At 36.4% G+C, this 27,940-nt stretch overlaps 6 protein-coding genes and 1 non-coding gene across 10 annotated transcripts; 2 read left to right on the top strand and 5 right to left on the bottom strand.

Moving 5' to 3' along the window:
* Nucleotides 1-6: 6 nt before the first annotated feature.
* On the bottom strand, nucleotides 7-4,678 carry LOC111304801 (BAG family molecular chaperone regulator 6-like). 2 transcript variants are annotated; one of them, XM_022901752.2, is made up of 3 exons: nucleotides 4,491-4,678; nucleotides 2,068-4,038; nucleotides 7-1,768 (listed from the first exon to the last, which is right to left on the bottom strand). In XM_022901752.2, the coding sequence occupies exons 2-3, from the start codon at nucleotides 3,952-3,954 to the stop codon at nucleotides 119-121; spliced, it is 3,537 nt and encodes a 1,178-aa protein (XP_022757487.2). In that variant the 5' UTR covers nucleotides 3,955-4,038; nucleotides 4,491-4,678; the 3' UTR covers nucleotides 7-118. The 2 variants fall into 2 exon arrangements, with proteins under 2 accessions (XP_022757487.2, XP_089606822.1); XM_089750696.1 differs by having other exon boundaries at nucleotides 2,068-4,003.
* Nucleotides 4,679-5,081: 403 nt separating this feature from the next.
* On the top strand, nucleotides 5,082-7,985 carry LOC111304800 (uncharacterized). The gene is made up of 9 exons (XM_022901751.2): nucleotides 5,082-5,388; nucleotides 5,476-5,541; nucleotides 5,624-5,729; nucleotides 5,936-5,978; nucleotides 6,253-6,325; nucleotides 6,575-6,662; nucleotides 7,409-7,465; nucleotides 7,538-7,616; nucleotides 7,713-7,985. Exons 1-9 carry the CDS (start codon nucleotides 5,318-5,320, stop codon nucleotides 7,724-7,726), a joined length of 597 nt encoding a protein of 198 aa, XP_022757486.2. The 5' UTR covers nucleotides 5,082-5,317; the 3' UTR covers nucleotides 7,727-7,985.
* A 251-nt stretch (nucleotides 7,986-8,236) lies between these two features.
* On the bottom strand, nucleotides 8,237-14,499 carry LOC111304797 (uncharacterized). Of its 2 annotated transcripts, XM_022901749.2 has the most exons (14): nucleotides 13,899-14,499; nucleotides 13,682-13,768; nucleotides 13,338-13,444; nucleotides 12,873-12,923; nucleotides 12,325-12,496; nucleotides 11,746-12,063; nucleotides 11,435-11,638; nucleotides 10,874-11,350; nucleotides 10,556-10,765; nucleotides 10,098-10,286; nucleotides 9,693-9,856; nucleotides 9,432-9,584; nucleotides 9,274-9,352; nucleotides 8,237-8,930 (listed from the first exon to the last, which is right to left on the bottom strand). In XM_022901749.2, exons 1-14 carry the CDS (start codon nucleotides 14,322-14,324, stop codon nucleotides 8,487-8,489), a joined length of 3,081 nt encoding a protein of 1,026 aa, XP_022757484.2. In that variant the 5' UTR covers nucleotides 14,325-14,499; the 3' UTR covers nucleotides 8,237-8,486. The 2 variants fall into 2 exon arrangements, with proteins under 2 accessions (XP_022757484.2, XP_089606823.1); XM_089750697.1 differs by lacking the exon at nucleotides 12,873-12,923.
* Nucleotides 14,500-15,544: 1,045 nt separating this feature from the next.
* On the top strand, nucleotides 15,545-15,616 carry TRNAG-UCC (transfer RNA glycine (anticodon UCC)). Its single transcript has one exon. It is a non-coding gene; the product is annotated as a tRNA-Gly (tRNA).
* Nucleotides 15,617-15,954: 338 nt separating this feature from the next.
* On the bottom strand, nucleotides 15,955-18,922 carry LOC111304794 (UDP-D-xylose:L-fucose alpha-1,3-D-xylosyltransferase MGP4-like). Its single transcript, XM_022901741.2, has 4 exons — nucleotides 17,975-18,922; nucleotides 17,722-17,883; nucleotides 17,174-17,389; nucleotides 15,955-16,489 (listed from the first exon to the last, which is right to left on the bottom strand). The coding sequence occupies exons 1-4, from the start codon at nucleotides 18,458-18,460 to the stop codon at nucleotides 16,280-16,282; spliced, it is 1,074 nt and encodes a 357-aa protein (XP_022757476.2). The 5' UTR covers nucleotides 18,461-18,922; the 3' UTR covers nucleotides 15,955-16,279.
* LOC111304795 (protein ABIL1-like) lies at nucleotides 18,919-22,621 on the bottom strand. Of its 2 annotated transcripts, XM_022901744.2 has the most exons (10): nucleotides 22,492-22,621; nucleotides 22,084-22,223; nucleotides 21,221-21,303; nucleotides 20,810-20,960; nucleotides 20,627-20,726; nucleotides 20,413-20,505; nucleotides 20,206-20,290; nucleotides 20,040-20,092; nucleotides 19,858-19,946; nucleotides 18,919-19,351 (listed from the first exon to the last, which is right to left on the bottom strand). In XM_022901744.2, the coding sequence occupies exons 2-10, from the start codon at nucleotides 22,174-22,176 to the stop codon at nucleotides 19,199-19,201; spliced, it is 900 nt and encodes a 299-aa protein (XP_022757479.2). In that variant the 5' UTR covers nucleotides 22,177-22,223; nucleotides 22,492-22,621; the 3' UTR covers nucleotides 18,919-19,198. The 2 variants fall into 2 exon arrangements, with proteins under 2 accessions (XP_022757479.2, XP_022757482.2); XM_022901747.2 differs by lacking the exon at nucleotides 22,492-22,621 and having other exon boundaries at nucleotides 20,040-20,089; nucleotides 22,084-22,471.
* Nucleotides 22,622-23,113: 492 nt separating this feature from the next.
* LOC111304796 (uncharacterized) lies at nucleotides 23,114-25,177 on the bottom strand. The gene is made up of 2 exons (XM_022901748.2): nucleotides 24,593-25,177; nucleotides 23,114-23,844 (listed from the first exon to the last, which is right to left on the bottom strand). Exons 1-2 carry the CDS (start codon nucleotides 24,949-24,951, stop codon nucleotides 23,436-23,438), a joined length of 768 nt encoding a protein of 255 aa, XP_022757483.2. The 5' UTR covers nucleotides 24,952-25,177; the 3' UTR covers nucleotides 23,114-23,435.
* Nucleotides 25,178-27,940: the final 2,763 nt, after the last annotated feature.

Here is a 27,940-nt window from a genome sequence, read left to right as displayed (position 1 = left end):
CATGAATTAACTAGAAAGTAAAATTGATTTCATCAAATAAGCCTATACAATGCAACTCAATCCTACTCGATATAGCACGCAGGACAAATACCTGCAGATGTTTTACAACTTCAGCAGCCTACCCTATCGCTTTCGCGAGCCTGGAACGAGAAGGTGCATATCTTACTTTTCTATACCGTGGCTTGCTCATATTTTTGTTCCTTGATAACTTTTCCTCAAGGTCTTTCACTCTTCCAATCAGGTTGGATATAACAGTAAGTTGATCTTTTCCGGCTTCCATGAGTTTCTCCATCATCTCCCTCAATTTCTTGTTCTCGTCAATTAGCTTGTTATCTCCTTCAATCTTAGACAAGTCATGCTCATCGTTAGACGTTTGGCTGACAGCGGATGATGCGTGTAACCACTCTTGCTCTTTATTTGATTCTGAATGAGCATCCGTCTCAACGAGAACCCCCTCCTCCATAGTCTCACGAGGTATGTTGGTTGTTTTATTCTCACTATTCATGCGACTTTGTTCCTGGAATTCTATTTTATCCAGCTTTATTTCTTCCATCTCTTCAGCTCCTAGTGGCTGCTGCACTTCTTTCTTATCCTCAAACAGTACTTTTTCCTCAGTTGCAACGCTTCCAACTTCTGATTCCGAAGAAGCCGTATGAACCGCAGGTATTGCTCCATAATCATCCTCTTCTTGATGCACTTTGCCATTGTTTTCTTCACTTACTGTCAATGGAACTTCCTCCGGTACGAAGACTGATTCAAAATTGTTGTCACGGTTGACCTCCTTTTCCTGTGTTTGTTGCACCTCCACTTCAAGTTTAGGGCTCTTGGTAAATTCTTTCTGACCCTTTACACAGTTGCCTGATGTTGCCTCTAATAACTGCTCATCTGATTGACGTTCAGCAAGACAACCTTCAGTTGAAGATAATATGTTATTTTCTCCTGTTTCATGCATTTCACACTTCTCAAATTCCAAAATGGCAGGTTCCTCGTCAATTATTCCAACTGGCAACTCTTCCAAAAAATCAATCTCTTTGTCTTTCTCAGTGCGCCTTAAATTCTCTACTTCAGCTGGCAAAGCAGTATTGATTGGCAATTGCGATTCTTTTTCATCATTGCTATTTCTAATAATTTTCTCCGGTTCACAAACATCATCCACGTGATCAGTCATTTCATTTGGCAATGACCTCAGCTTATCTTCTTCTGAGTAATTATTCACAGGATTCAGATCATTCATTTCAACCATCCCAGGTTTTCCCTCTCTTCTTAGATCATTTGCTTCCACGAACACGTTAGCATTGAGCATCTGTTCCGGAACTGATGACATGCCAGTAAGATGCTCAAGGTAGGGAGACACATCTCCGTCTCGGATTCTTGGTGCTGTACGATACTCGATATCACAAGCCACTTCTGTACTTTCATTCTCCATTTTCCCATCTAAGGCTTGGTCAACAATAAGAGGTTCTGTAGTTTCCTCATCCTTGACATTGGATTTTTCATCCACCATACATGTATCCTGATTTGGCTCCTTGATATCGTTTCCTTTTTCATTAGTAGAGCTAATGCAAACAGTTGATGCCTCTTTGCTTTCCTTTTCTGTGCTAGCATTTCTGCAAGCATCGATACTAGGACAACCTACAGATTCAGCGGTAGCCAAGTCCTTGGCTTTTTCTTCGGTCCACTTGCTTGCTAGAGAATCGAGCTTTTCTTGCAGAGTCACAAGCTCCCTAACCAAAGATTTCCTTGCATCTCTCACACTAGAGTGCAAACCCTGGAAATCAGAAACAGAAACCAAGATTGAATAAGCATATCTGAAAATGCGAAGCAATCTCTATCAGTAGCTCACATAGATTACCATTTTTGAATACTTGTATGTTTTAATAATTAAATCGAAATTTATTATTGATACGTAACATGAGATACATAATAGCTGCAAGCAGATAAAATAAATTGCTATGTCTAGAGAAATATAACATGCCACATTGCTCCTCTAGAAAAAAATAGAAGTAACAAATAACGCATCTGACTGATACTAATTTTCAACATGAAGTTAACCTGTCGTACACATACCTGAATAGTATCCAGTTTCAAGAGAAGACTCATTATCATTTCTCCAACCAAAAGTCTCTGCCTATTGTCTTTGTTGAGATCAGAGGAAGACTCGAGAGCTTGAATACGACTTCTAACCTCATCCACTTGCTCACGAGCTTTAGCTATTTGCTTCAATTTTTTCAACGGTTCCCATTTTCTCACCTCAAATCCTCTGTAGGCAGACTGGATGAGCTTGGCCGTTACCGCATCTGTCATCCTTTCTATCTCTGCTTTGCGTTGACCAAGAAATGATTCGTCTCGATTAGTTGCTTTCATTGTGTCAGCTGCCTTCTCAGCTCCCATAACTTCCTCAGAAATTGCACCTATTCCCTCTTCTGTTTTACTAAAATGACTATCATTTTCAGTTCTTTCCATAGTTGGTTTCCCTGACACTTCTTGGAAGTCAATAGGTAAGTTTTCCAAAACTTGAGCCTGACTTGCACCGGTACATTCTCCAGCCTTGTTCTCCAAGGATCTTTTTTCCATCACCTGAATATTTTTTCTCTCCTTTCCCCCAGGTTCTACTTTATCAAGGCTACCATTCAAATTTTTTGTATTTACGGCAAAGCCATTTTTCAAGCCTGGTGCAGGGGAGGCCTTTGTCAATGTTTCTTCTGGTTGTCCGTTAGGAGGGCTAGGAGACCTTGAACTGCCATTCCCATCCCTCTTCTTTGGCAAGGGATCAACTCTTAGACAAACAGCAGGTAACTTGGATGTTTTCGGAGGGGACTGCGATTTTCTTTTTGCCGCGGTCCCATCAAGTTTATTTAGCACCTCGTCTTCAATAGGCCTTACATTTATATCCTTCCCTCTCTTTTCGGTCCCTTTAGACTTGTCCTCCTTGTGCACCTCCATTTGTTTTACGGGAACACATTTTTGATTAGAAGTTTTCCCCATCGTCTCAGAAGCATTCTCATTATGAGAAGTCTCTTTGTTTGATTGAGGTTTGTCCATTCTGACATCATTGACAGATGGTTCTACTGGAATAAACTCACAACTGACTGGGGCTTGTTTAGAATGATCTGACGCAGTTATCGTCCTCTTATCTTGATTTTCATCCTCTTTTTGTTTCCCATTAGAAGGCAACCAAAAGATTGGGAATGGAAATTGTGTCATTTTGTCGTTATTCTGTTGGTTTTGTGAATTTTTATCCCCTTCACCCTGCATCAAAGATTTCAAACCATTCATGTCAAGCGGAAACCAGCCATTCCAAACTCTTGGCTGCTGTTCAGTAGGCTTCAAACTTTTGGTTGCCTTATCCCAGTTACTCACCTCTGACTCATCATCATTACGTTTCCCGTATTCCTCATTTTTCATATACTCAGGTGGAATCCACACGATTGGATGTGGATAACTTCTTGGTTGAATCGGAACCACCAAATCCCCTTCCTTCTTCTCAGCATCAGGCTCCTGCTCTTCAATCTTTAAACTTCTATAATTTTTCTGGTTGTGAGAATGATTAGGACACTCATAGCAATGATAGTTTGTCTGCCCATCCTTGTCATATTCATACCTAGGCTGTTCATTTGAATAATGTGGATGAGGGACATAAAAAACAGGGTAAGCTTCAGGAAATGTGGGATAAGTTGGATACTGATGAAATGATGGTGATGGTGCAAAAAGAGGGCAAGGAGGTCTGAAGCTATAGCAACCAGGGAAGTTGCCATGATTACAGTAACCATGATAGGGAACAGAGTACCCATGATCGCTGCTGCAAGGCCAGGATTCATACATCATGGGAGATTTAGATGGATCCACCTTCAAGTGAGGCGGAACAGCCTCGAAACAAGGGAAATAAAGTTGAGGGAAAGGGGATTGGTTTCTCTGGTGAGGATTTGAGTCCATGTATCTGTAGACTGGCATCATTTTCAACAGACTTTATTTAAGCAACTGACGCCTGATATTTCTTTAAAACCTGGTGTGATAAAAAACCAAAGTCACCGGCAAACCCTGATTACAGAAAAGCAAGGATAAAAACAATGTCACAAACAGTACATAAGAGCAAATCAGCAGTCAGCGAAAAACCAATTACATGAACAATAAAATTTACATCGCACCATAAACTATCCTCAACATTTCAAAACTATAATGAAACAGGAAATATTCGCAGAATGCATATACATGAGCATAAAGGTGAAAGAACATAAATTAAGGAAAACTAAAAAAAACCCATCTTTTAATGAGCAATTTCCTGAATCCTGCCAAGTTCATTCAGACATTTTAACATCCTTCAAATGAAAAAGTGGAAAATACTATAATTTAAGAATAGCAATCAATACTAACATATATTCTTAATAAAAATAATTCTCATTTAAACTCACTTGCAAATAGAGCATTTCTTCCAGGCAAGCATAACACGAAGACAGAGAAACAAAGACAAGGGACGAGAAAAGATTACTTACAGTTTATTTGGTCGAGTAAACAGAGACGAAAGGCCAAAGCAAAAATCAATCCAAACGGTTCCACAACTCCAATTAACTCAGTTATCTACTCGAATCTATCCTCCAAACCAAAAAAAAAAGAAAAAGGTTTGTACCAAGTTTTTGTTTTCTTAGGGGATGAGATATTTGTTTGCACTAGAATTCTCTTTAATCAGACTGAATCAGATTTCGGATTTTATAGTAGCTTTGCAAAGCCAACACCCAGATTATTGCAACAACTTAAAATCTTCTTCTCAGTTCGAGATCCTTCGCGTGTTCCCTGCCAGGTTCCAGCGAACTGTCTGAAGTTTCTTGCCACGTGGACATATGATGTCATTTAGGTGGACATTATTTATTTTCTGTTCTCGAGTTACATTGCCTAATAGAGATGATCAATTGGCCTAGAAATTTTGGTTTGGAGAAAAATTGTCCTACGCGCCGGTTTTTGATAGACCGTAAGTGAAATTTCCCAAGAAAGCACTCCAAAGTCCAAAGTTCAAAGGTTTTGGGCTTTTTTTTAAGGCAGTCGAGCCCAAGCGTAACCCAATTAAAGGTCGGTTCACGAATTTCCATACACACCCAACTCAAAGCTAGCCCCCTACCTCGACTCCTTTTGGGTGCTTTCTTTTTCTTAAAATGCCCAAAACCCTAAGCATATTCTTCCCCTGTCTCAGTCTAACCGACCTAACCCCAGGCATCATCTAACTCGCCTCTTTACAGAAAATCTCTGAACCGTTCCAAAGGGTTACTGTTCTGTTCGGCTTCAGGGTTTCCGGCACTATCGATTTTATAAGCTTCAATCTGAAGCCATGGGAAAAGCAAAAAAGGCCCCAAAATTTGCTGCCATGAAGAAGATAGTCACTCAAAAAGCTATTAAAAAGCAAGTTCTTTTTAAGCCCTCTCTTATTTCTTTTATTCTCGACTGTTATAATCATCGGGATTAACTCTTGGTTTTGTAAAATTTCAGTTACAAGGAACAAGTTTTGAATCCTAAAAAGAAAGACCTGAGCAAGGAAAAACTCCCCAGAAATGTGTAAGCTTATATCTATTGTTGAATGCTATTTCTAATTCTTCTCTTTTCTTTTCTAATTTTTTTTTATTGATATTTGAATCAGGCCAAATGTTTCTTCAGCGCTTTTCTTCACGTACAACACCTCCTTGGGACCGCCTTATCGGGTTTTGGTTGATACCAACTTCATCAATTTCTCCATTCAAAACAAAGTCAGTGCTCTTATTTGTTGCCCTCTTGAGTTTGGTGTAGTATTTAATGTAAAAATTATGGTGAAATTAGATAAATAATAAAATGGTTGTAATACCCTTGCAAAGTAAAAATTGTAATGTTAATTCAATCCTCATGCCCATTTACTTATGATTCTTTTTCTTTGAGTAATTGTTTTAAAAATTCTGAACTGTTTTTCCTTCGGTAGTTGGATCTGGAGAAGGGAATGATGGACTGCTTATATGCAAAATGTAAGTTGTGAAGTTGGTTTTTCTTTCGACCATTTCTTTGAATATGTAGTGAGTCTTGCTTTACTCTTGACAATTGTCTTTATTCTTTAATGTTTAGCGTTATCTTTAATGCTTGTCATTATTCTTAATTTATTGTATCATGAGTAAATGTTCATGACATGCATCAAGCTAGATTTGAAAATTGTATAAAATTGAATTTCAATAATCTTTATCGTAGGCGTTTTTCTAGTCACAGTACTGCTCTTTTTTTGCTGAATGCATTTTTTATTTAAAGGTACTCCTTGTATCACGGATTGTGTTATGGCAGAGCTTGAAAAGTTAGGCCAAAAATACCGTGTTGCACTGAGGTATATTCCTTTTATCTGCAATATCCCTTTGAAATGTCTTATTTGACTATATACATGGCCTCAAGGCATCTAAATACTAAATTCTTTATTTTTTTAATTTACAACTATTTCTGAACTTCTGTTATTGCATACTTAATTTTATTTAGATGGTGATTATGATTAGCTCTGTGTAATTTGTCACCCATAGTTTTCATTGAACGGCAAATAAGTGTTCTAACATCTCTCACTCTCTCTCTCTGTGTGTGGCAGGATTGCTAAGGATCCTCGATTTGAAAGACTGCCATGTGTTCATAAAGGAACCTATGCTGATGACTGTATTGTTGAAAGAGTTACACAGGCATGAACTGAGTATCTGTTGTGCAATTGTATACTAGCTTCACTCCTTTTGCACCATTATAAAAAAAAAAAAAAAAATCTTTTAGGATTTATTTTTTCTGTTTTCATGAAATATTTTCATGATGTTTTGGCCTATAACACACTGTGTAATGCATGGAAAATAGTCTTGCATTATGGTTAGTAACAGCAAATCAAGAGAACAACCATCAAGCTTTAATATTTGCTGTTTGCATTTGTTTTCCCATTAGAGAAATATGATTTGAAGTATCTCACTTTATAGCCATGGACTTCTTAGGATATCAAATTTTTGGACTTTCATTCTCAAAGATTCTGTCAATACTATGTAGCTTGTACAGTCAATGTTCCAATTTTGAACAGAACTTCAGCAATAACATTGACTATTAAGGATAGCCTGCTGCCTTAACATCTTGGGACCTCTGTTATCTGTTCAATAACTTCAAATGGTTCAACCCTGCTGCATCCTTGCTGCTTTATACTTGCGTTATTAGACCTTTTAGGGCTAGTTATAGGTTTCTTTCTTGCTTCATTTCACATTTTTGTCCATAAATGTTTGGATGAGGAATCATCTAAACAAGACATGCATGTTGTTATTTTGAATTTATAACTTTTTCCCCTCTCTCTTTTTCTCTCTCTTGTATATTTTCTCCAGTTTTGAAGTTTGCAAAATGTTATTATAATTTTTGTTATATTCTTGTTTACTTATATGAATTCTATTTTTGGAAACAGCACAAATGCTTTATTGTTGCTACATGTGATCGAGATCTGAAGCGAAGGATTCGCAAGGTATGATTAATTACTGGAGTTGACACTCCATTTGAAACCAAACTGTGGTGGATAAAACTTGTTTATTGACAGGTTCCTGGTGTGCCAATCATGTATATCACTCAGCATAAGTATTCAATTGAGCGACTTCCTGAAGCAACCGTTGGTGGAGGTAGGCTACATAATGATACTACTAATTTTTTTGCTCTCTTATCTGTTTTTCATCCGTGGAGATTTTTTTTGACGTGTGATATGTTTTGATTTGCAGCTCCTAGATTCTGATATGCAAGTACGATGTTTAAACAGCAGTGATCTTTGGATTCTATTTTGATAAGAGGAGGCAAGCCCCTTGAGAACGTAGCTTGAGAGTGTAGATCGGTGATATAGCTAGGAATTCACCTGCCCAACCAATGTAATACCTACTTATAGTGTTGTTTTATTACTCCTTTGCAGTTTAACACTTGCAGTGCGTGTCTTGATCCTAATGGGTGACAATGCGAGGCCCATTTGGCCGAAGTTTTGATTCTTTTAGACTTGTCAATACCTGAGTTGTTCCACCATTTTAAAAGTATTATATGCTGTGCTTGATAAGCAGGAATGGTCATCCTGAATGTACCTTTTCTAGTAGAAATGTATCGAGGTTTCTGCCATGGTCGGAGTGAGGCATTTAACTAGGATATTGCTCTTTTTCTCGAGTGTTTCTGTCATGATCGGACTCAAAGTGGGCGTGTATTTCCCATGCATATACACCATCCCCGCACTAATGGTTTAAGCTCACACAGATTAGTTCCATGGTAGAAAGAGAAGTTCTGGAATATAATTTGAAATTGAGCACAGAAATTGGGAAAGGAAAACTAGTATACAATTGAGCCATTCATGAACATCAATGACAAGATGGACGCCGTTAGCTACATACAAAAATAATCACCTGTACACAACTAATGCATCCTTTCTGACAAATAAACCATGGAAGGAAAAAAAAAAAGAAATTAAAGAATAATCAAATTGATTCTACTACCAAGGATGCAAAACGCATATGAAACTAATTTGACGTTACTATAGTTGAATTCGTATTTTCCATATCTTCCGGCAGGGATTTCACATACTTCCCTAATGCTTTTTGATGGTGTTTATGCCTCATCCTCACTAGTTTATCCTTACTTTTTTGCTTCCTTGTCTCTTTCTGTCGGTTCCGGAGATTTCTCTCTTTCTCAAGTACACCTTGCCAGACAACCTCACCTGTTAATGGCCATATCCATCGTCTTTTTGGGTGGTCAGAATCCGCCTCCTCGGCCAAATCCTCATCCAGGGCCTTTAAAGTATTGAATGAAAACCATTTGACCCACATTTGACCCCTCCGACCCTTGAACTTGTGGTATTCTTGCATCGCACCAGTCTCAGGATTCACATATACCATCCGCCGTGCACCATGATATGCCCAAACATTTATAAGTAGCTCAAGCACCCGTGAGTAGCAATGTTTGTCCTGTAGAACACAATTACTACTTTAAATACTGCAGAATTGATTGACTTGTGAAAAAAGTATAAACAAATCTACTCTCTTTAAGGAGTGGGAAGGGGTGAGATCTATGTTCTGTAAAAGATGAAATTCTGCAGGATCCTGATGGGATTCAGAACTCAAATGCTGAATGCCATTTAATAATTGTAGATTTCGTTTATCCAATTGACTATATATAGGGCTAGGAATGACTTCAGATAGTTCAATGAACAGCTATTCCCCAGTTATTTCAGATTTATTTTAAAAATAATGATGCACTGGAATGTATATCTTGTCTGAAAGAGAAGATCAATCCAAATAAGCAAGTTACCTTTGAGAAACTCAGATAACAGTGACCACTTTGATGGTGCTTATCATAAATTTGTGCATCTAATGCATCCACAAACATCCTGCAAAAGAGACATGTCAAGTTTACAAATTGACATAGTTTAAACTGCATGAGAAGCCATTATGCGTAAGAACTCTCACCTTGAAAACATAACAAACTCTAGGAAGGACTTTGTTGGCAAAGCCCAACTCTGCATGACGGACCACGTGCCTCCATCTTCAGGCATGGGTGGCAAAGAATTCAAATCATGCTTTAAGCCATACATCCTTTTAAGAGTCTCAGAGAATGCAAACCTGCAATGAGGTTAGTTAATATGCTAGTCCAGTAAATATATTTAAGCATTTTTTTACAATTCCAGGCTTTTGCATTCGAAATAATTGATAAAACTTAGAAGTTCTTACTTGCAATTTCCAGCATTTATAGCATCACAAAATGACCAGAAGTCCTGTTGCAAGCTGTTTCTTGGATCCATGTCCATTCTTGCCCAAAAGTATAGTGCATCACCATGTTTGCGCTTTTCTATGGCATCTAACAATGATGTTTCAGCAATTTCAGACAAGGATGCCTGTTTTCGCCCCACAATTAGATATGAAAGAGTCGAGTGCACAAATAAAAGAACAAAATATATTTCATTTAAGGTGTTGCTAAGCCAAATGGCATCATTCTCACCAACAAATCCACAAGAAGAAAAGTAAAACATGTATTTACTGGGCAGAGGTAAAAGAGCTTTCTGAAGGAAAAATAAAGAAACAAGTATAAAAAAAAAAAACCAAGGGAAGGTGGGACATGGAGACCTATTACCATACCTTCCTAGCTGTTGCTCTCCACGACTGAAACCCTATCCAGGCATTCCTGTGTAGATGGTCAATCCGGTTAGCAATGGCAAAGATGGCCCCATATTCGCCAAGAGTGTCTCGGTAGTAAGGGTTGTTAAGAAGTTGCAGACGAGAAGGTCCATCAACATCATCCATCCTAGGTCTTCGACCTTTGGTGGACTGCAACACCCATTGGACATATTTAAATCAGACTACAGAATACAAGTGCCACTGCTTTATACAGATTCATCAAAATTAAGGATTGCAACAGATGCATGCTCTTCTTTGACATCTTTTATTTCTTTCATAAAAGGAGGAATAGGTATCCAATTGTTTAAAAATAAGGTTCTATAGAAATTCTTAATTTCATTAAAAGTTAATCAATAAGTGCAATAAAACAAAAATACAAGCCCCAGCCCAAGCCCAATATAATGCTTTCACTTACTCACCAATCCAATTCCACGATAAAGAGAATTTCGGTGCAGGAAAGGCCATGTTCCTTCACCAAAGTAGGGTTCATAAATACACAATGGTTGACCAGTCCTTTCAAGCTCCCTTTCATCCCTTTCATGCAAGTCATTCCTTGCACGGTCTGCCCTCTTGGCATTTCGATATATGTCCTCCCAGGTACCACGAGGTTGATCAGTTCTATCTTTCAACTACAACATATTGAAAGTGCATGAAATGTCATTAAATAACAACTTAAACAAAGATTGCTGAAATTGTTCAACTAAATTTGTGGATAACACACTATTACCAATTCTTACCTCTTGTTCCTCTCGTCTCCTTTTAATATTGATACTATGCATCTTTTTTTCTTCCTCCCAAATCTCATATGAAAATGAATCATTCATAGCAATTAATGAACCAAACTTCTCTCTTGGAGAATGGTTCCACTGCTCCTCTAACTTGTTTAAAAATTTGGAACTCCTATCTTCAAATGTAGAATTTAGAAAATCCTCAAATAGATTCCACTGCCATTCTTCTTTCAACTTTGAAGGAAGTTCTATAACAGCCTTAGGAGGTGCAACTTCTGATGGAAGCTTGAGAACATTTTCCAGTAGCAAGGCATAGCCTTCAACAGTTTCCTGGACCATCAAGTTTTTAACAGTTCCTCTCCCAATTGAAGCAATATTGAGTGCCAATGCTGACAATTTTCCTTTTGGTATCACTTGCAATATGATCTGTGTCAAAACTCTAATATTCTCCTTAGGAAAAAGGTAGCCATTTACCCTGTCATCAACCTAATTGTTATTGCCAATACAAAGTCAGTAGTTTGCCTAATTAACGATAACATGCATGAAAAGGAAAGACTGATAGAAGCTTACATATTTCCTAATGTGGGAGAGATCTGGTGCTATGATTGGTTTCCCAAGGCTCATGGCTTTTATCAAAAGTTCTGGAAATGATGGCTCCTCAAGGAATGAGCCATATATCACAAGGTCAGTCATGCTCAGAACACTATCAACATTGGCATCAACAGCTACATGCTTCACTACACCACTTGGGTATCTTAAGTTAAGAGCAATTCTCTGGGGAAAAAAGAGTATGTTAAATAGAGTAAAATAATGAAAAGCTTGAAAACTATGTCCACATATAAATTTAACCACAGCACTCTATAAAGCGATTATGACCATACCTCAACAGCCATGCTGTAGTTGCTTATTGAATCACTGCTTAAAACAATTATTTTGGGATGGGAATTAGAACTATTATCAGATGAAAAGTCAGCAAAGAGTGGTAATAAAGCCTGTAAAATAAGGGCATGCTCCAACCACAAGCCCCTGTACATAAATTGACTTCCAACAATTGCAATGAGCACTTCTTTCGGTCCATAACCCATCTTCATACGCTGATTATCTTTGAACAAATTCATTACATTCTCTCCTTTCCATACTTCTGCAGGAGAACCAGGAATTACATAATAGTTTCCAGCATCAAAAGCAGAGTAAATCATCTGCAGAAGGTAGAGGAAGATATCAAATCACTAGAAACAAATCCCAAGTAAAAACAATTCTTAGAAGCAAAAGCATTAGGGGAAACTAAAGTCACATGAACTATGTGTTGAAGTAGAAATTGGCTCAAAATATAAACTAGTTACTGGAATCTTTTCTAATAAATAGGAGCATTATCACTTAGTTGCATGCACTTGTCCCTCTTTTGTTAATGATATGTTAACAATGAACTGATGACAAAATGACTATCTAATAATTATTACCGGAAGTGCATAGTTTGGGAAGACAACAACAGTAGCACGGTTGAAAACTTTTTTCCAATCATTCACAAGCTCAATCTGCCCACTTGAAGTGTATTTTCTAGAACGAAAAGCAAGAGCTCTTTCATGGATGGTCCATATAAGTGGAATAGATTTGAAAGGATCCTGCATAAAACTATGACAAGTAAACTCCATGTTAATTGACTCAGACATGTAAAACTTCCAGGGAAATCTTTAAACATACACAGTAAAAAGATCAAGTAAAACAAATAATGTCTTCAGAATGTATGCTAAAGTAATCTTAAACTTCTGAAAGCAATAGGTACAAAGTGTTGCCAGATAAAGAATTAAAAGTAAATTATTTTAGCTGAACAGCCAAAATTCACTTCTGCATAACAGAATCCCGGCTTGTCTTAGTTGTAATAAAACTGTCTTCTTCACCCAAAAAACCACTAAGAGTCTAAAGCGAAAAGAATGGAATAGGGAATAGGGAAAAATGAGTGAAGAATTTGGAAGTTATCTTGCAGAGGAAATAGAATGACATATCCTACCTAGAAAAGACACTCTTGGCCTCAAGAGAGCTGATAAGTATGCCATCATAGCTGCAGAAACGGTATATCATAATTAGATACCCAAAACAAATTACAGGAAAAACTCAATCATTTTGAAAAGAAAATGATCGCTTATCCTGAATGAAAGCAAAATAACACCACAATCAGTTAGGCTTTGCATAGTGGGAAGGATGTTAATCCGATGATTAAAATTCATAACCACTTTCCTATTTTGTAGCTTAACCATTAAATTAACAAGATTTCCATCCTTAGCCCTTTCCATCCTCTCTACCAAGCAAAGCCTTAATCAAATTTCTTAATATAAGCATTAATGGGCATAATTGATACATATATAAATAGTTCACTAAATGCATATCTAAGATGGGAGACCTTCAATTAAACATGGTCATATAAAATATCAATCCTAAAGTGGAATTATTAGAGATTACAAACAAAAATACGTACTTCAGCCAATCAACACCAATCTCATTGGGGTCGACTTTAAGAATGGTGACTGGAACTCCTATGCTTTGCCAAACATTGTTCACAGGACCATCTTCAAGGGAGTAGACCTTCCAAGAAAGAATTAAAACAGATGAAGCTAAGATGACACTGTAACTTCATTTTCTAAGATTTTGTTAGTCATAGTCACTGCTATCACTCCGAACATGCCCGGCAATATTAGCACTAAGCTATCAACTGAAAGACATGTAGATTGTTCTTGACTCAACAACCAGAATTCAACATTTAGGACAAAAAAAACATCAAACTCACAAATGATGAAGTGTCCAGAACTCAGTGTCATTTACCTGAATTTCATAACCAATCTCTCTCAATGCAGTTGCAACGGTCACCATTAACAATTGTTGTGGATCAACCAGTAGATCAGCAAACACCTTTAAGTACAAATTTTGAAAAAAAAAAAACTATAATTAACAGCATGAAAAAAAAAGATCCAATAACAAAATCTGACCCCTTACAAATTATCCATTGAATAAACAAAAATAAAAGAAAATTTTCACTAACCAATGCAAGCTGAGGCTTTCTATATTGGAAACGATGTTGACTCCGGTTGAAACCAGATGAAGATTTCAAATTGACTTCTTTATTTTCTCTGTGAAATTTCTCTAAGAGTTTACATGGTTCTAATCTGATATCTTCACCAAAATCTAACCCACCCATCTCTTTCAAGTACCTCAATTCTCCAAAAACCAAATCGTTATTATCCAAATAGGAATCTTGAGATTTGTCCATTACTGAACCAGGTAAAAACATCTGAAAAAACACAACAAAGAAGAGGAAAACAACAACTGTGCAAATCCATTGGATATAATCTAGTTTCTTGAAAAGCCAAAAACGAGAAAATCTCGATCTCGGTCGGCTTAAAAAAGGGTTCCTTTCGGTCCTACTACCAGCTCTCTTCAATGAAATCCCACTTTCCAAGGAACCCATTTACATTCTCATCCAAAAAAAAAAAAAGCTCAATTTAAAAAAGCAAAAAGAAACACACCCATCAAGCAAAGCAAAGAAAAGAATGGAAATGGGTGATTTAGTGTTTATTTATTACAGAAAGACGAAAGCTTGAGACTCTTGTGATTAGAGAGTAAAGGGTTATGGCTACAATGTCGTCTAGATGGATGTGACATACACATAATAAAGGGATTTTTCTTTTGTTGGGTTTTTTTTTTTATTTTTTACAGATTTTTACTAAAGAACAAAGCAAGCAGCCAACAGATTTGGATGAAAAAAAAAGCGTTGACGTGAGAAGGAATGGGTGAAACACTGTAGAGAAAGGGTAAAGCGTAAAGACAGAAGACAAGTAGGAGTTTGGTTGCGAGCTGTAATTTGGGCTGAGAATCTATTATTCCCTTCATTTTAGCGTGCTCTGTCTTTAATTGCCTTTTTTTTTTTTCTTAGCCTTAATTAATTCAGGTTTTCCTACCACGTTATTTTTTAATCTTTCATATAAATTTATTATTTTTGCTGCTGACCAATAAAAATTAAAAATAGAGCATTTAATGAGGGATGACTATTTCTTTACGATTCAATTATTTTGTTTACAAAACAAAAATCTTAACCACTGAAAAGGAAATTGAATTTTTTTTTTTTGCCAACAAGGAAATTGATTATTAACTTTAATAAAATATATAACCTAAGAACAATTTGTTTATTAATGGTCCACAAAGAATACTCATAAGAATTGGGAAAAAGGTCAAAGGATTGGAGCTAAATCTGGCTCCTTGGCATGAAAATATTAATTAGGAAAAAAAAAATGCAGAACGACAGTTGTGCAAAGGAAAATAAAATAATAAAAGGTTCTAGTATTTAATTCAATTAATTTTAAAAAATAACATTTAATAAATATAAAATTAAAATTTTGATACTTACAATTTTTTACTTTTAAATTATGATTTGACCTAACAGAATTTTAATTTCTTAAACTTGCTAATCACTAAAATGTCCATGATTTTGAATGAACCAAAGAATTTAAATTCACTGGGAAATTTTGTAGCTTACTGATGAATGTATATCTCAATTATTAACTGATATTAGATGCATCCACCTTTTTTTTCTTTTTTTTTCAAATAAAACATTACTATTTATTTATTGTCGGCCGACAGTTCGATCTTAGTGCTATTGAAAAATTTATCCTTGATGGTACCTTCAACAGGGCGTTTGTAGTCCAACGGTTAGGATAATTGCCTTCCAAGCAATAGACCCGGGTTCGACTCCCGGCAAACGCAAAGACAAGTTTTTTGAGCATATAGAAGTCAGGCAAGAACGATTTTCATCTTGGAGAGAAATTTTGCAATTTTCTTTTCTGAACTCTTCGAAAGAGAGCATTCATGCCATATTTAGCGATCCGATCCGTGTTGGTCAGAAGAAACAGAAAAAATCACATCAATGGCAATTTTTTTATTCAGGCAATCGAAGACAGGACAGCTCACGATATCCTGTCACCATTTTTGATGCCCCGTCCATGCAACATAGATTCCAAACCCTGGCCAGTTTTTAACCAAGAAAACATTGCACCATTCCCTTTGATGGGCTCTGGGCACTCGGTGACTTTGGCAAAGCTATGAAAGAATTGTTTGTAAAGTTTAAGAGTTGTTAGTTCATCAGGTCTGGAAAGAATGTTAGAATAGTAATTTCCAACCGAATATTTGGACTTTTTCTGTTTGAACCCCATTTTGATATAACAAGTTACTGAAGAAATGAGAATTGTTAGCCGCTAATGATCCACGTTCATCTGCACTGTCAGCTGCTAATGATCCATGTTCATCTGAGAGCATACAAGCAGATGATATGGAAGGAAGACGATACAACTGGTATGCTCCACCTCTTACAACGGTCACTGAGGTTGTAATTGGTTCTGCAGAAAGCAATCATAAGGTTTTCCAACTTTTTCATAATCTGCCTAGTGGGGACTCAAGGGAATGATCATCAACCAACCAAAGGCCATAGTCACGGAAGCGCTTGATCTTCTTCTCAAAACCTGTGATATAATTATTATGAATTATGACGTGCATTCCCTTGGTTTGCTGCACCCATGTTTGGTTCTTGAAGTATAATCCTCCTGTCGGGAATGCTGTCTGGGGAAGCAGGTAGAGATCCACCTGCAGAACATTTCATCAATGTATGATTATCAGAAAACGAAGTTTCACTACCAGAAATATATAACACTTGACAACACAATCGATTATAAATATCAGAGAGAGAGAGAGAAGGCTCGTAGAAGCACAGATCTCACACCCCAGAGTCTTTACATACCCAAAATGAGAAACAACAATTTGCAATGGACCAGAAATGAAGGTCTTGTGATGAATGGGCCGCCTGACAGTTTTTGTGACATGGAAGGTAAGACATAGAGGCAAAAGAAATTTCTTAAGAACCACCAGTGGAATTTCTAAAGACATGCAAGTAACCCCCGATGACAGTTTCCTTGGCATTATGTTGAACCAATTTTCCATGTTACGGATTACCAAAAGAAGCAATTTAAATCACATGACTGAGAATTCATTTGAATATAAAAGCACCAAGTCCAGCGCTAATTAAAGGACATACATCAATTAGCAATGCTTTTCAAAATATGGCATGAAGAACTGGTAAGGCATACTGTCTGAGGCTTGAAGAATTAGCCACAAGACTTAAAGGTAAGTGTCAAGGCAATTCTGGAAAACAAGCAAATATGGCACAAAATTTCCAATTAACAAATGCATAAAAAAGAATTACATCAAATCAGAACTATTAGGCATACACTACAATATAAATGGTAATGACAAGAAGATGCATGAACATACCAATCCAGCAGTTTTGTTCAGTGCCCAGTTAAAAGCAGGCTGATCATTTGCTTTCTTTGCTTTGGACCATGGTTGAGCTTGAAGCTCCTCAATCCATTTCCTCATAACTAGTTTTGCTCCATCTGTGGGACGCAGAAAAATCATGCAACTACATATATAAGTACGACCCTTTTTCCCTGGAGGTGGCAAATCGTGGGAATGATTAGAAGGCTTCACCTGATCAACACAAGAAAAAAAGCATGAAGCACTTTTACGAGAAAAGAAGCAGTAGCAGCAAAATAAAAACAAAACAAAACAGAAAAAAGAAATAAAGATAGCCTTGCATTTGGATCCAATCAAATTTAACCAGCATCATAGAATTGCTACTGATACGCCAAAGTTTGTTACTTTCTAATAATCTAGTAGAATAGCTTAATCTTAATGAATATTTTGATTATTCTTGCATAGCACATTACAGAACACATGGAGCACTGTATATCCAATTCTTCTGTTCCACCATTCTGATGCAAAACAGATTAAAAACTATAAAGCAAAGTTAGCATTCATACCGCAGCCATGTCATCAGCAAAGTAAACATCATGATTTCCTTCCAAATAACGAAATGGATCTCCCAACCACACCATATCAACATCATTATACATAACATTATACCCAAGCTCCAAAATTTGCAACAAATGCCGAGGCCTCCTGGAAGTAAAATTGAAGAATCCCTAGATCAAGTACCCAATCAGCGTCAAATGACAAAGTTAACAAATAAAATAAATAAATAAACAAAACCAGATATGAAAACAGGAATTAAACCTGAGAGCCAAATTTATGGGCAGTTTGTGAATCAGGTGCGGGTGGAACTAGCACGGCACGGCCAGGCCATTTTTCATTAACCTTATAAAGAGTAGCATAATCCTCAGCAATCACAAGGACTTTCTCTTGGTGCTTTTGTCTGGTTATACTAATCAACCAATTATTGAGAAAAGGCCAGTAAGGTTGGCTGACGGCGCAGACAATTACGGTACCATTTTTTGCGACGAACGATGCGGCTTCGGCCAAAGAGTAGTCTCGCCATCTGGAGAGAGAAGACGCCTTTTTTGAGTTAGAGAACATGGATTGGGGCATGCCTGACCAGGGTACGAATACTCCGAGGATTACCATGAGAGAGAGGAGAATAATTAGGCCTGTTGGACTGAAGATCGAAATGGGTCTTCGAGAGGTTGATGAAGAAAGTGGGGAGATTGGGTAGGCGTTTGAGAATGGATTGTGGATGGTTCGTTGGTGCAAGAATGATGACATTGTTGCTGATAATACCAAAGATCAGAGAAAGAAGAAAAATAGTGTAGGACTGAGATAGTAGGAGTTGGGGTTTAAGGAAAAAGTGTTTTGAGATCGGATCCGTAAGGAATGATGATGACGATATCGTTGTGGTAAAAAGAAACAGTAACAGAGGAATAATTGTGGGTCGGATTGTCGGTGTTGAGTCCGAATTTTTCAGTTCGTGCCCGCCTTTTGCCATCTTTTCCCCAAAGGCCTTTAAATAATTTTCCTTGATTTTCCCTTTTTCCTTTCCATGTGAAAATTTGTTATTTGGCATTTTAATGTTGGTTTGAGCTGCTTTATGGTAATAATCATACATGTAACCTGGGATTAAATTAAATTGGGAAAAATTATGTCGATTCGTGGTAAATTACGAAGCATCAACTTGAAGTTATCTCTATCCAAATATCATAGGTAAAAGTGACCAAGAAAGAAGATTATCAAAGTGTACGATTATTGATTAAGGTTGAAGAATTATTAAAGAGAGTAGAAATGTTACTCATCTTCATTATCAGATATTTTATACAAATTGCTCATTATTAAAAACCCAAATAAGATAATTGGGGAAAAAAAATTCATCTCGAGCAATTGATAGAACTACTGATGAAGGAATCGACTGGTGAAAAACCAAAACAAGGGAGGTAATTACAGGCAACTCCATCCGCATAAAGGAGAGATTTACATAGATCGTCGTCATTGGCTTGTTCTGATGGAGATTCATGCAACATATCCAGCCTTTAGCTTGGTTGCTTTCTGTTTGACAAAGAAAGTTGATAGCACGCTTTTGCTCCTAACAGGAGCACGTATAACCTCACGCTTTGGGTTATCAAACGACCTGAATGCCCTCAAAGGTTTGGAACCCTCCAATTCCTGCAAAAACAGGACTTTTCCATAAACATGCAATGCAACAACCAAACATATAGGAATATCCACCAAACAGATTTTGTACGTAAAGGAGGGTATATAATCTCTTAATAAAAACTCTAAAATAGCAATTGAGATAAAGACAAGCAGGAACTCAAAGTATCCACGCGAATACAGATTCCTATAGGCTATATTAAACACACGGAGACTCAAGACCTGAAACAAGTTACCCACATGGAATCAGAAGTTGGTTCCTGGAGAATCACTTGAATAAATAATAAAAGTTTCAAATTTGGACAAGAATCTAATACAAGTTAATATTTAAATAGTTTCCATAAGTCACAAAAGAAAAAGAAAAGAAGAGCCTTACTAACCAAATGAATAACTATAGATCAACTGCTATACTAAAAGAAATCAAGATAACGCTTCAAGATAAATCCATCAAATTGGGTTTCTTGCATCAATTTAAAGGATGTCAACCATGTAACTGTTATTGTTGGTTTAAACATTACCTTATGTGCGATACCCAGTGTTGCCACGAGTGCCTTAGATGCAGGAAAAGGTGCTGCAGAAGACTTTGTCCTTGCATTGTCTCCATTCTCTGCAAGAATTACAGTGAAAATACAAGCCTTGTCATCCATAGCCTTTTATTATATAACAATACTAATCTGAGCTACTGATGTAATAAACATACCCAATAACTGGAAAACCTCAGAAGCATTGCCTGAAGGTTTTGAGATTTCACTGCTGCATGGTAAACAATGTCAATAACTTCCTGCTGTCAGCAGAACATTAAAAGAACTACACAAAAAGGAACATACAATTATCTATCTGACATTGAATTGCTACACCAAACTAACCTTGCCAAAGTTTGTGAAGTCCCTTTCAAAGTAGACTTGGTTTCAGAGGATAAGTGCCACGAAAGAGTTTTTGATGCAGGAGAATCTATACCACATTTAATAAGTAACATGATATTCACCTTTGTCCTATGAGAAACTAATATATTCCAAACAATGCAGAAAACAACAAAAATTAGAAGAGTTCCTGCCTGCTTGGAAACATTATACCTGAAGGCTGAAGACGAGATTTAGCCTGGAAATAGTTTTGCCTAGGATCTGTCTGTACATGTGGACTAAAATGCACCTTCTTGTTGACAGAATCTGGCTTAGAGGAAACACAGTGGAAGAGAACCAACAAACAGGAAAAAGGCAATGAGAATATACCAAACTTCAACCCACTAATTAGCTTTCAGAAAAAAGGGCATCTAGCAACTATTCTTACTTGGTAAAATGTAGTGCTTGTGATGTCTTGGGATAAATGCCAACAACTGTTGCTGCCTAAGACCTTCTTTATCCGTGTATGTTTGGCACATAAGAAGTTGCTAATATTAACAAACTAAATAAGTTCAGGCCCATCCATTCAAGTACTAGCATATTAAACCAGAGAAGTACAAACAGATTTTACCTGATTTAAACAAGATGCTTTTAGCTCCATGGTTGACACTTCCAATGTTTGCTGCTCAAGAAGATCAGTTAACTTGTAAGCCACAGTGCCAAGGTGATCAACAGCATTAACAAGAGCGCGTACAGCATAATCTTTCAGGTTGTCCAGTACCCTAAGAAATGTATCCCACAAAGAAAAGAGTTGCATTATGAGAAGAGAACAGATGCAACTACTTCAAACACAATCCACTGCTTAAGCATGCAAGCTTGATATAAGAAACATCAGGGGGGAGGCAAGCCATTGCTTGGCTCTTGTGTAAGTCAATCATGTTGTAAAGTCACTCATGGTATGGCTTGCACGAGAAAGAAAAGGCTGTCACAAAACAATGAATGAACTAAGCAACATTTTTTAAAGTAAAATATGTAGCCTTACATCTGCTTCTGCTCACTATGGAGATATGACTTTTCGCAATATTCTGCAGCTGAATAAAGCTGAGGCCTTAAGTTCTTGAGCTCCTGCAAAAAGGCATAGGGATCCAAATTATCAAGTACAAGTAGTATAAAAATGAAATGCTTTACAAGTAGTATAAAAATGAAATGCTCGAAAGCTTTGAACAGCATAAGCTCAAAAATTTACGAAGACAAACTTTGAAATCAACATAGAGGACAAGTTATCAAACCAAATAGAACTATCAACTTCTGCAGATATTATATTCAGATGCATGCACTTTCCAAATTTCTAGTATCATAATATTCATATATTAAAGAACATAAGTCTCAGAAAAAGCTTTTTCATTGCCTCATTCAATTCAATTTCTACTTGAGTGATTTATGAATCTAAACTCAGTAATGGAAATGAAGCAATCATTGTTCTTCAATGAACAAGATAAGGTTATACATACCCTATCCACAAAATCTTATTTTGCATCCTATTGAACCTATATCTAAGTTACCATAGATTCATTCATTGTTATAACTCTACTTTCTATTTTTGTAACATATCTAACTCTTAACTTAGTCATAAATGCTAAGATCCACCAATACCAAACCGTTAACGCTTCTTATCAAGTTACAAAAATAACAAAAAATAAAAGGTAAAAGACGAAACACAAATTTGATATGCCAATCAAAAGGAATCTTTTTCAGTACACATTCTCTCCCCCACATTTCACGTCAGCAATCTAGCAACGACTTAAAAGTCAACAAACAAAAAACAAAATTTTTATAAAACAATCAAATTTAAAAATAAACCAGATCTAGTCCCAAAAGATAGAAACTTGTAATCAAGAAATAAACCTGCAAGGCTTTGACGAAGTTCTTGCTACGCTCCATGGAGACCTCGTCGAACGTCAAGGCGGGATTGTCAGGCCTGAGTAACTCCACTTCCATTGTGGCACCTTCTCTAATAAATTTGGAGAATCAAAGCCTCAAACCCCCTAAATCTCAAAACCGTTAAAAGGAAAGAAAATTGAAGAATTCCAACAAAAAAAAAAAAGAAAAGTGAAGTGCAGTTATTAAAGGATGATGTAGTCAGAATTAGATTAATTGGGGAGATTTGGGGGTTAGGTTTTTGGTGGGATAGCTAAACAAACTTGAGAGAGAAAGTAGAAAAAAGAAAAGAAGAGTGAAGTGGAAGCAATTCCAGAGAATGGAAGATTTGTTTAAGATTATTTTATTTTGGGAAGGGAAGAGAGAGTGTGTTACCGTTGTATTTAATTGCGAAGTGCGTGCGTTTAGCGTGGTAGTTCGCTGAAAGACTTCACTCAATCGGTGGTTTAATTATTGCTATAACCAACAAAAAGACACGGATTCAAGAAGACGATTTTGCCCCCCCTGGTGGCCTCAGCTCTGACTCTGGGCTGCTCTGCTCTGCTCAACTAAGAAGTCAAAACTGCTAAATAAAGATATTTTCCGAATATTAGTAATAAATGAAAAGAAGTTTATTAATTTTAGTTTTTAATTTTTTATGTTGAGGTGAATAATGGAGCAATGATTTGTGAATTTATCATCATAGAGAAATGATTTCTGGTAGGTGGCTGCTTCTGATGGGATCTGGCATCAAACATTAATAGATTTTCCTTTCCGTCACTGTCAAACTCCAGCTGGAACACAGTAGTAGTAATTTTACTTATTTTCTGAAAAAAAAAAAATCTCTATCTTGATATTTTCTATTTTTTTTTCAATGTCTTAGAGTGGAATTATCATATGTGGTATGCCCCTCCACTTTTTTTTTCTTTTTTGAATGACATAATTACAGAAATCAACTAGATAATGCACTTAAAGAAAATTGGATTGCAAATTATGAAAACTTAAAGAGTAAACTCAATTGAACAACATTCAGATCTTTAGTATTTACCATGTCACTAGCATATAACGTTGCTTTCACTGTATCTTTACCAGGAAGAAGATAGCCAATTATAGCTACTTACACTAAACTTATACTGTACAAGATTATACAATTCTTTTACAATAATAAGAGAATACACCCCATCATTTCCCAATGTTGATACAAGCCAAGTATTACCAAGTGCTTGCCTTGTGATCCAAACCATGTTTTAGGCATTGAGAATGATTTCAAGCTAAAGTTTAGTATCTACCCAACTATGACTCACACTATATGCCAAAATTTGGAATGAGCCTAAGTGGTGCTATGTTCTCTCTGAAGATAAAGATGATGAAATCTCAAAGTAAGTTGGCCTTGGGGTCGAGGGGCAACCAATGGATCGAATTATATCCTCCACAGCTAGCACATGAAATTTTGGGGGTGAACTCAGTGCAATATTGTCAACTCGGTGCTCAAAGATTTTACCGTTCTTGTCAAGTTTGTATTCTGAAGTGCCATCGAATCGACCATGGCTCTCCCATGGGACTCGTGGAATGCCACGGACGGTCCAGCGAACCATTATGACATTCTCCACTGGCTGCCATACACCAACAATGTCAAGCCAGAGAGCCTTGAAAAATATCCTACCATGGAATCGCAGTGCCCAAAAGATCGACTTATAATTGTCAATTCCAACAAAAGTATTGAGAGGATCTTTAAATACGATATCATCCCTAAACAGAGGAGAAGTAACTTGTCAGAATATGTATTAAATATGGACGAAAGCAAAAGGTCCAAACAGTTCATATGAAATTTACTGATGATGAAGATGCTAAGAACACAAAATCTTAAGGCAAAGAATCTAATAAATGAAATAACCTAATAAGCAAACTTTCTATGCTACCCTTACAAAGGTGTCACGTTCAAATACATATAGTTTCAAGGAAGCTATTTCGCAATAGTGAAGGCAGATCTGTGCAACGTCCCTGAGGTATATGTTATTCTGTATACACAACATAACTTTGCCGACCATCAAATTGTAAAGTCGATCAAACATGAACATAAAGCACAGAGCTTGCAGACTTCTAGCTGAGAGCCAAAACTTTCTCAATTGCAAATACATGATCAACAATGAACAATGAACAGTAAGACCAAAACAGAAAATCCAATTACATCAAAAACATAAGCCTCGAAGGCATGCATATCAGCATATGCGCTATTCAAACTGATGGCATTAATCAGAAATAAAAAAACCAACAGTAATCAATAACTTTAGTAGCTAAGCGAAAACTAAGAGAAGTAAAAGATCATATCTTGGGCAACTATTCACTCGATTGATGCAGAATCTTCAACATTTGAAGCCAAGATAACTTTAATAAAATTTGAATTATTCAGCACAATTCTTTATTCTTTCCTCTATTTCAAAGAAATCAAACTAAAAATGGGAATAAAAAACAACGAGAAAAAGAATTAAATTCGAACCTGTAAATATCAAAACTAAGCTCCCTGCAAAAAAGGTCTGGGAACTCCTCTCTCAAAGTCCGAATTGCGTAACCCATATTCACGTAATAATTCTGTTTCTCCTCTTCCTCTTTGCTCGGCTTCGATCCTCGCTTCACTGGCGATGAAAAATGTCCGTACAACGTCGAGCTTTGATTCAAACCTGAAACTCTACCACCAATATCTTTAAGACCAACCATAACCTTAGCCCTTGACCAAATTTTATCATCACCATTCTTCGAAATTATAAGGCTCTTGAGGAATTTAGGGGTATGGTTAGGGTTATAGAAAATATTCGCTGAGGCGGTGGAAATTTCAGGTGAAGCTATGAGAAATGCCATCTAGAAGTAGGATTCTAGAGGAAATTTGCAGCAGAGAACGTTAATCAGAACTAGAAAGGGTATGAAATGCCATTTTTTTTTTACAAAATAAAGTAGGAAATTTCCCTGGATAGGTTTGCTTGGCTATCGAGAAAATCTAAAAGGGAAAAGAGAACGGTTTTGGATAAATGAGTTTTATATATATGTTTTTTTGGGAATAATGTTTTTTCATTTGTCATTTGTGATTGGAAGAGTTTCGATAAACACCGCTAAATAAGATAAACTGATTCAAATCGGAGAATGGACATTATGGGCTAACAATTCTTCAATATTGATTTTATGGGTTGGGCTTAGGAACAATTGTAGGTTTTCCGTAATTATACAAAACAGTTACATAGGCCGAAAACAAAATAAAAACAGTAATATCAACAATAACTATAATTGTGTCTTTTGTCTCAAATTAATACTCTTAATAAAAAAAAACTAATAAGTTGGAAAATTCTAAATAAAGTTGACTGGAGGCCAAAAAAGTAAAAGATCAAATTCCTAAAAACAAGAAACGAAAATATATAAAGCATATTATTGATTAACAACATTCCAAGAGCAAAATTCAACTAGTAACAATAATAGTAATAAATTCCAGCTAATGTAAGCTAGTATATGTACATTAAGTAAATTTTAACAAAATTATTTTAAGACAAGATTAAAATAGAACCATTTTAAAGGATTCAAAATCATTATAGAACAATTGAAAGATGAGGGTTAAAGTGAAACCAAAGTAAATGATTGGGACTAGGAATGGAATTAACCCAAAAAAAATTCACCAAAAACGTGGGTGAGAGAGAAAAAAAAAGTTTTATATTTTTATTATTCTAAAGAATCTAGAGAAATTATAATTGTCTGGGTAAAAAGGTCATTTCAGACTTCTAATACTTAACAAAATTTCCCGCTCCTCCGATCCTCTCCTCCTTTTATTCATTCCCCTTCTGTGTTCATTCTCCTTACTCTGCTTTAGTCTTAACCCATGCCCATTCCCTTTGCACTCTATCCTCTCCTCTTAATCTGTTGCGCTTACCATTACCTTTGCATTTATCCTCACTCTCATATGGCGGAATCTAGCAAGACTCAAGAGTAACTACTTTTCTTTTCTTGTTCATTATATAATTTTCTTTTATTTTCTTTTGACATTGTTCATCGTATGTTTTCTTTTTATTTTCTTTTCTTTCCAAATTCTTGTTGCATTTTTTTATGAAAAAATTATTTTTCAATTGAATTATACCTATCTTTGCTTTTGTCTTGTGTTTTAAACTTGTTTGTTTGGATAGAAACTTGTGGAGTCATATACATCAGAAGATTTACGGATGCCTACTGGAACTAGGTTTAGATGCTATGGCGTTTAAACAAAAAGTATTAGAAGAAAACAATATCTTTGAGCCATTACAAGCATGGGAGAAAATACCAACATTACCACATACACCTGTACTAAGACTTACTTCAATTGAAGTGAGTGTGGTGGAAGGAAACCCACTGTTTTCCAGCAACTTGCGAGGTGCCCACAAGGAGGATGTTGAAGCAGCACTGCCACTCCAAAACTCAAGGTCAGCAATTCACGTACTTGTTATTAACTAGGTTGATATTACTAGTATTTTTTATAATAAACTGGGTGAGAACTTTGAGATGTTTAAGTGGTTTCTGTATTCTTATTCTAAGTATTCTTACTTTTGATGCCTTGATTTGTCAAAAAAAAGAAATCTGCCGTTCTTTTTATTGGTTTGATTTGTTTCTTTTTAGGTGGCAATCATTTAAATCAATGGTGTGTCACTACCTGAATCATCTGGGATTCCATGTTGGAGATTTTAATACAAGAGCTTTAAATCCAAGTGCTGAAATCTTTACCTGGCTTATTTCACTTGATACTGAACATCATTTGGGGTTAGTGTTTGATTTAAAGGGCAAGTTTTAAGTTCTTTTTTCTTTCAGTGTTATTAAGAAAATGAAAACTTGATTTTACAGGGAATTTACAAGCTTAGATAAGCTCATATGCGAGTACTTGAGTTTCTTGAAATTTGACCCAACAGAATTCAAGGAGAAGATCAGAAACAGCCCTCGTTTTGAACAAGCTGATTATTGGGAGAAAACATATTCAAGTTTTTTGAAACAACCAATGCAACCCATATCAGCTCCTCTTCCGTATCCATCTCAGAGTCTTTCCTCTAAAGCTGACTTGAAGACCATACTCCGCAAGAACACCAAGATACGAAGGCAGTGGGACCATTTCCATATCATGGTCCATGGTTACCTCAATTTTTTTGGGTTCCATGGAGACGACTTTAAAGGAAGAGCCCTGGATCCACAAAATGCAAAAAGAGGATTTGAAAAGTTGGATAGTTTTCTGAACATGGTTAAGCCGGACCTTTGGCAAGTACCTGACTCCTTCCAAGAACTGCAAATGTGCAAATGACATCTTTAGAATTTGTGGAAGAAAATTTAGAGCTTGAAAGAAGAAGATAGGAGCAAATTTCCAGATTTCCTAGAAGCTTTTGAGGGGATAATATGAAGTATAGGACTTTGCATGTGCAGGATGATGAAGGCTTTTCTGGTTATCTGCTTTCATATTATGCAGAAGGGAATCAGTTGATAATCGTGACGGCTATAACTCTTCTTTTTTTCAATTAGGGATTTGATTTGCTTGGACGGGGGCTATGGTTTGTGGATTTTGTGGGAGTATTATGATTGTTTTTAGCATGGTATCAGTAGTTTTAGGATTTTTTCATCATAGTGTTAAGCATGTTTTGAGGGTACAGATTCCGGCAATTCCTGGTTTAGGTTCTCAGCTTGCTGCTCTAGTGTTTGGCCTTAGTTTTATTCATTTTGTATGATACTTTCTTATCCCATTTCCTTTTCGAAGGAAAAGTATGCTTCCTTTGACCCTTGTACTGTGCAAAGTTTTTCTGCACTGTCTATTGGAGCACCTAAGGATGGCTTCATCATTATTAAATTGATGATCTTA

Source organism: Durio zibethinus, chromosome 21 (genome assembly GCF_047325235.1).
Source record: "Durio zibethinus cultivar Kanyao isolate XHJ-2024 chromosome 21, ASM4732523v1, whole genome shotgun sequence".
In the NCBI taxonomy this organism is placed as follows: Eukaryota; Viridiplantae; Streptophyta; class Magnoliopsida; order Malvales; family Malvaceae; genus Durio; species Durio zibethinus.
This window is presented reverse-complemented; position numbering and strand designations above follow the sequence as displayed.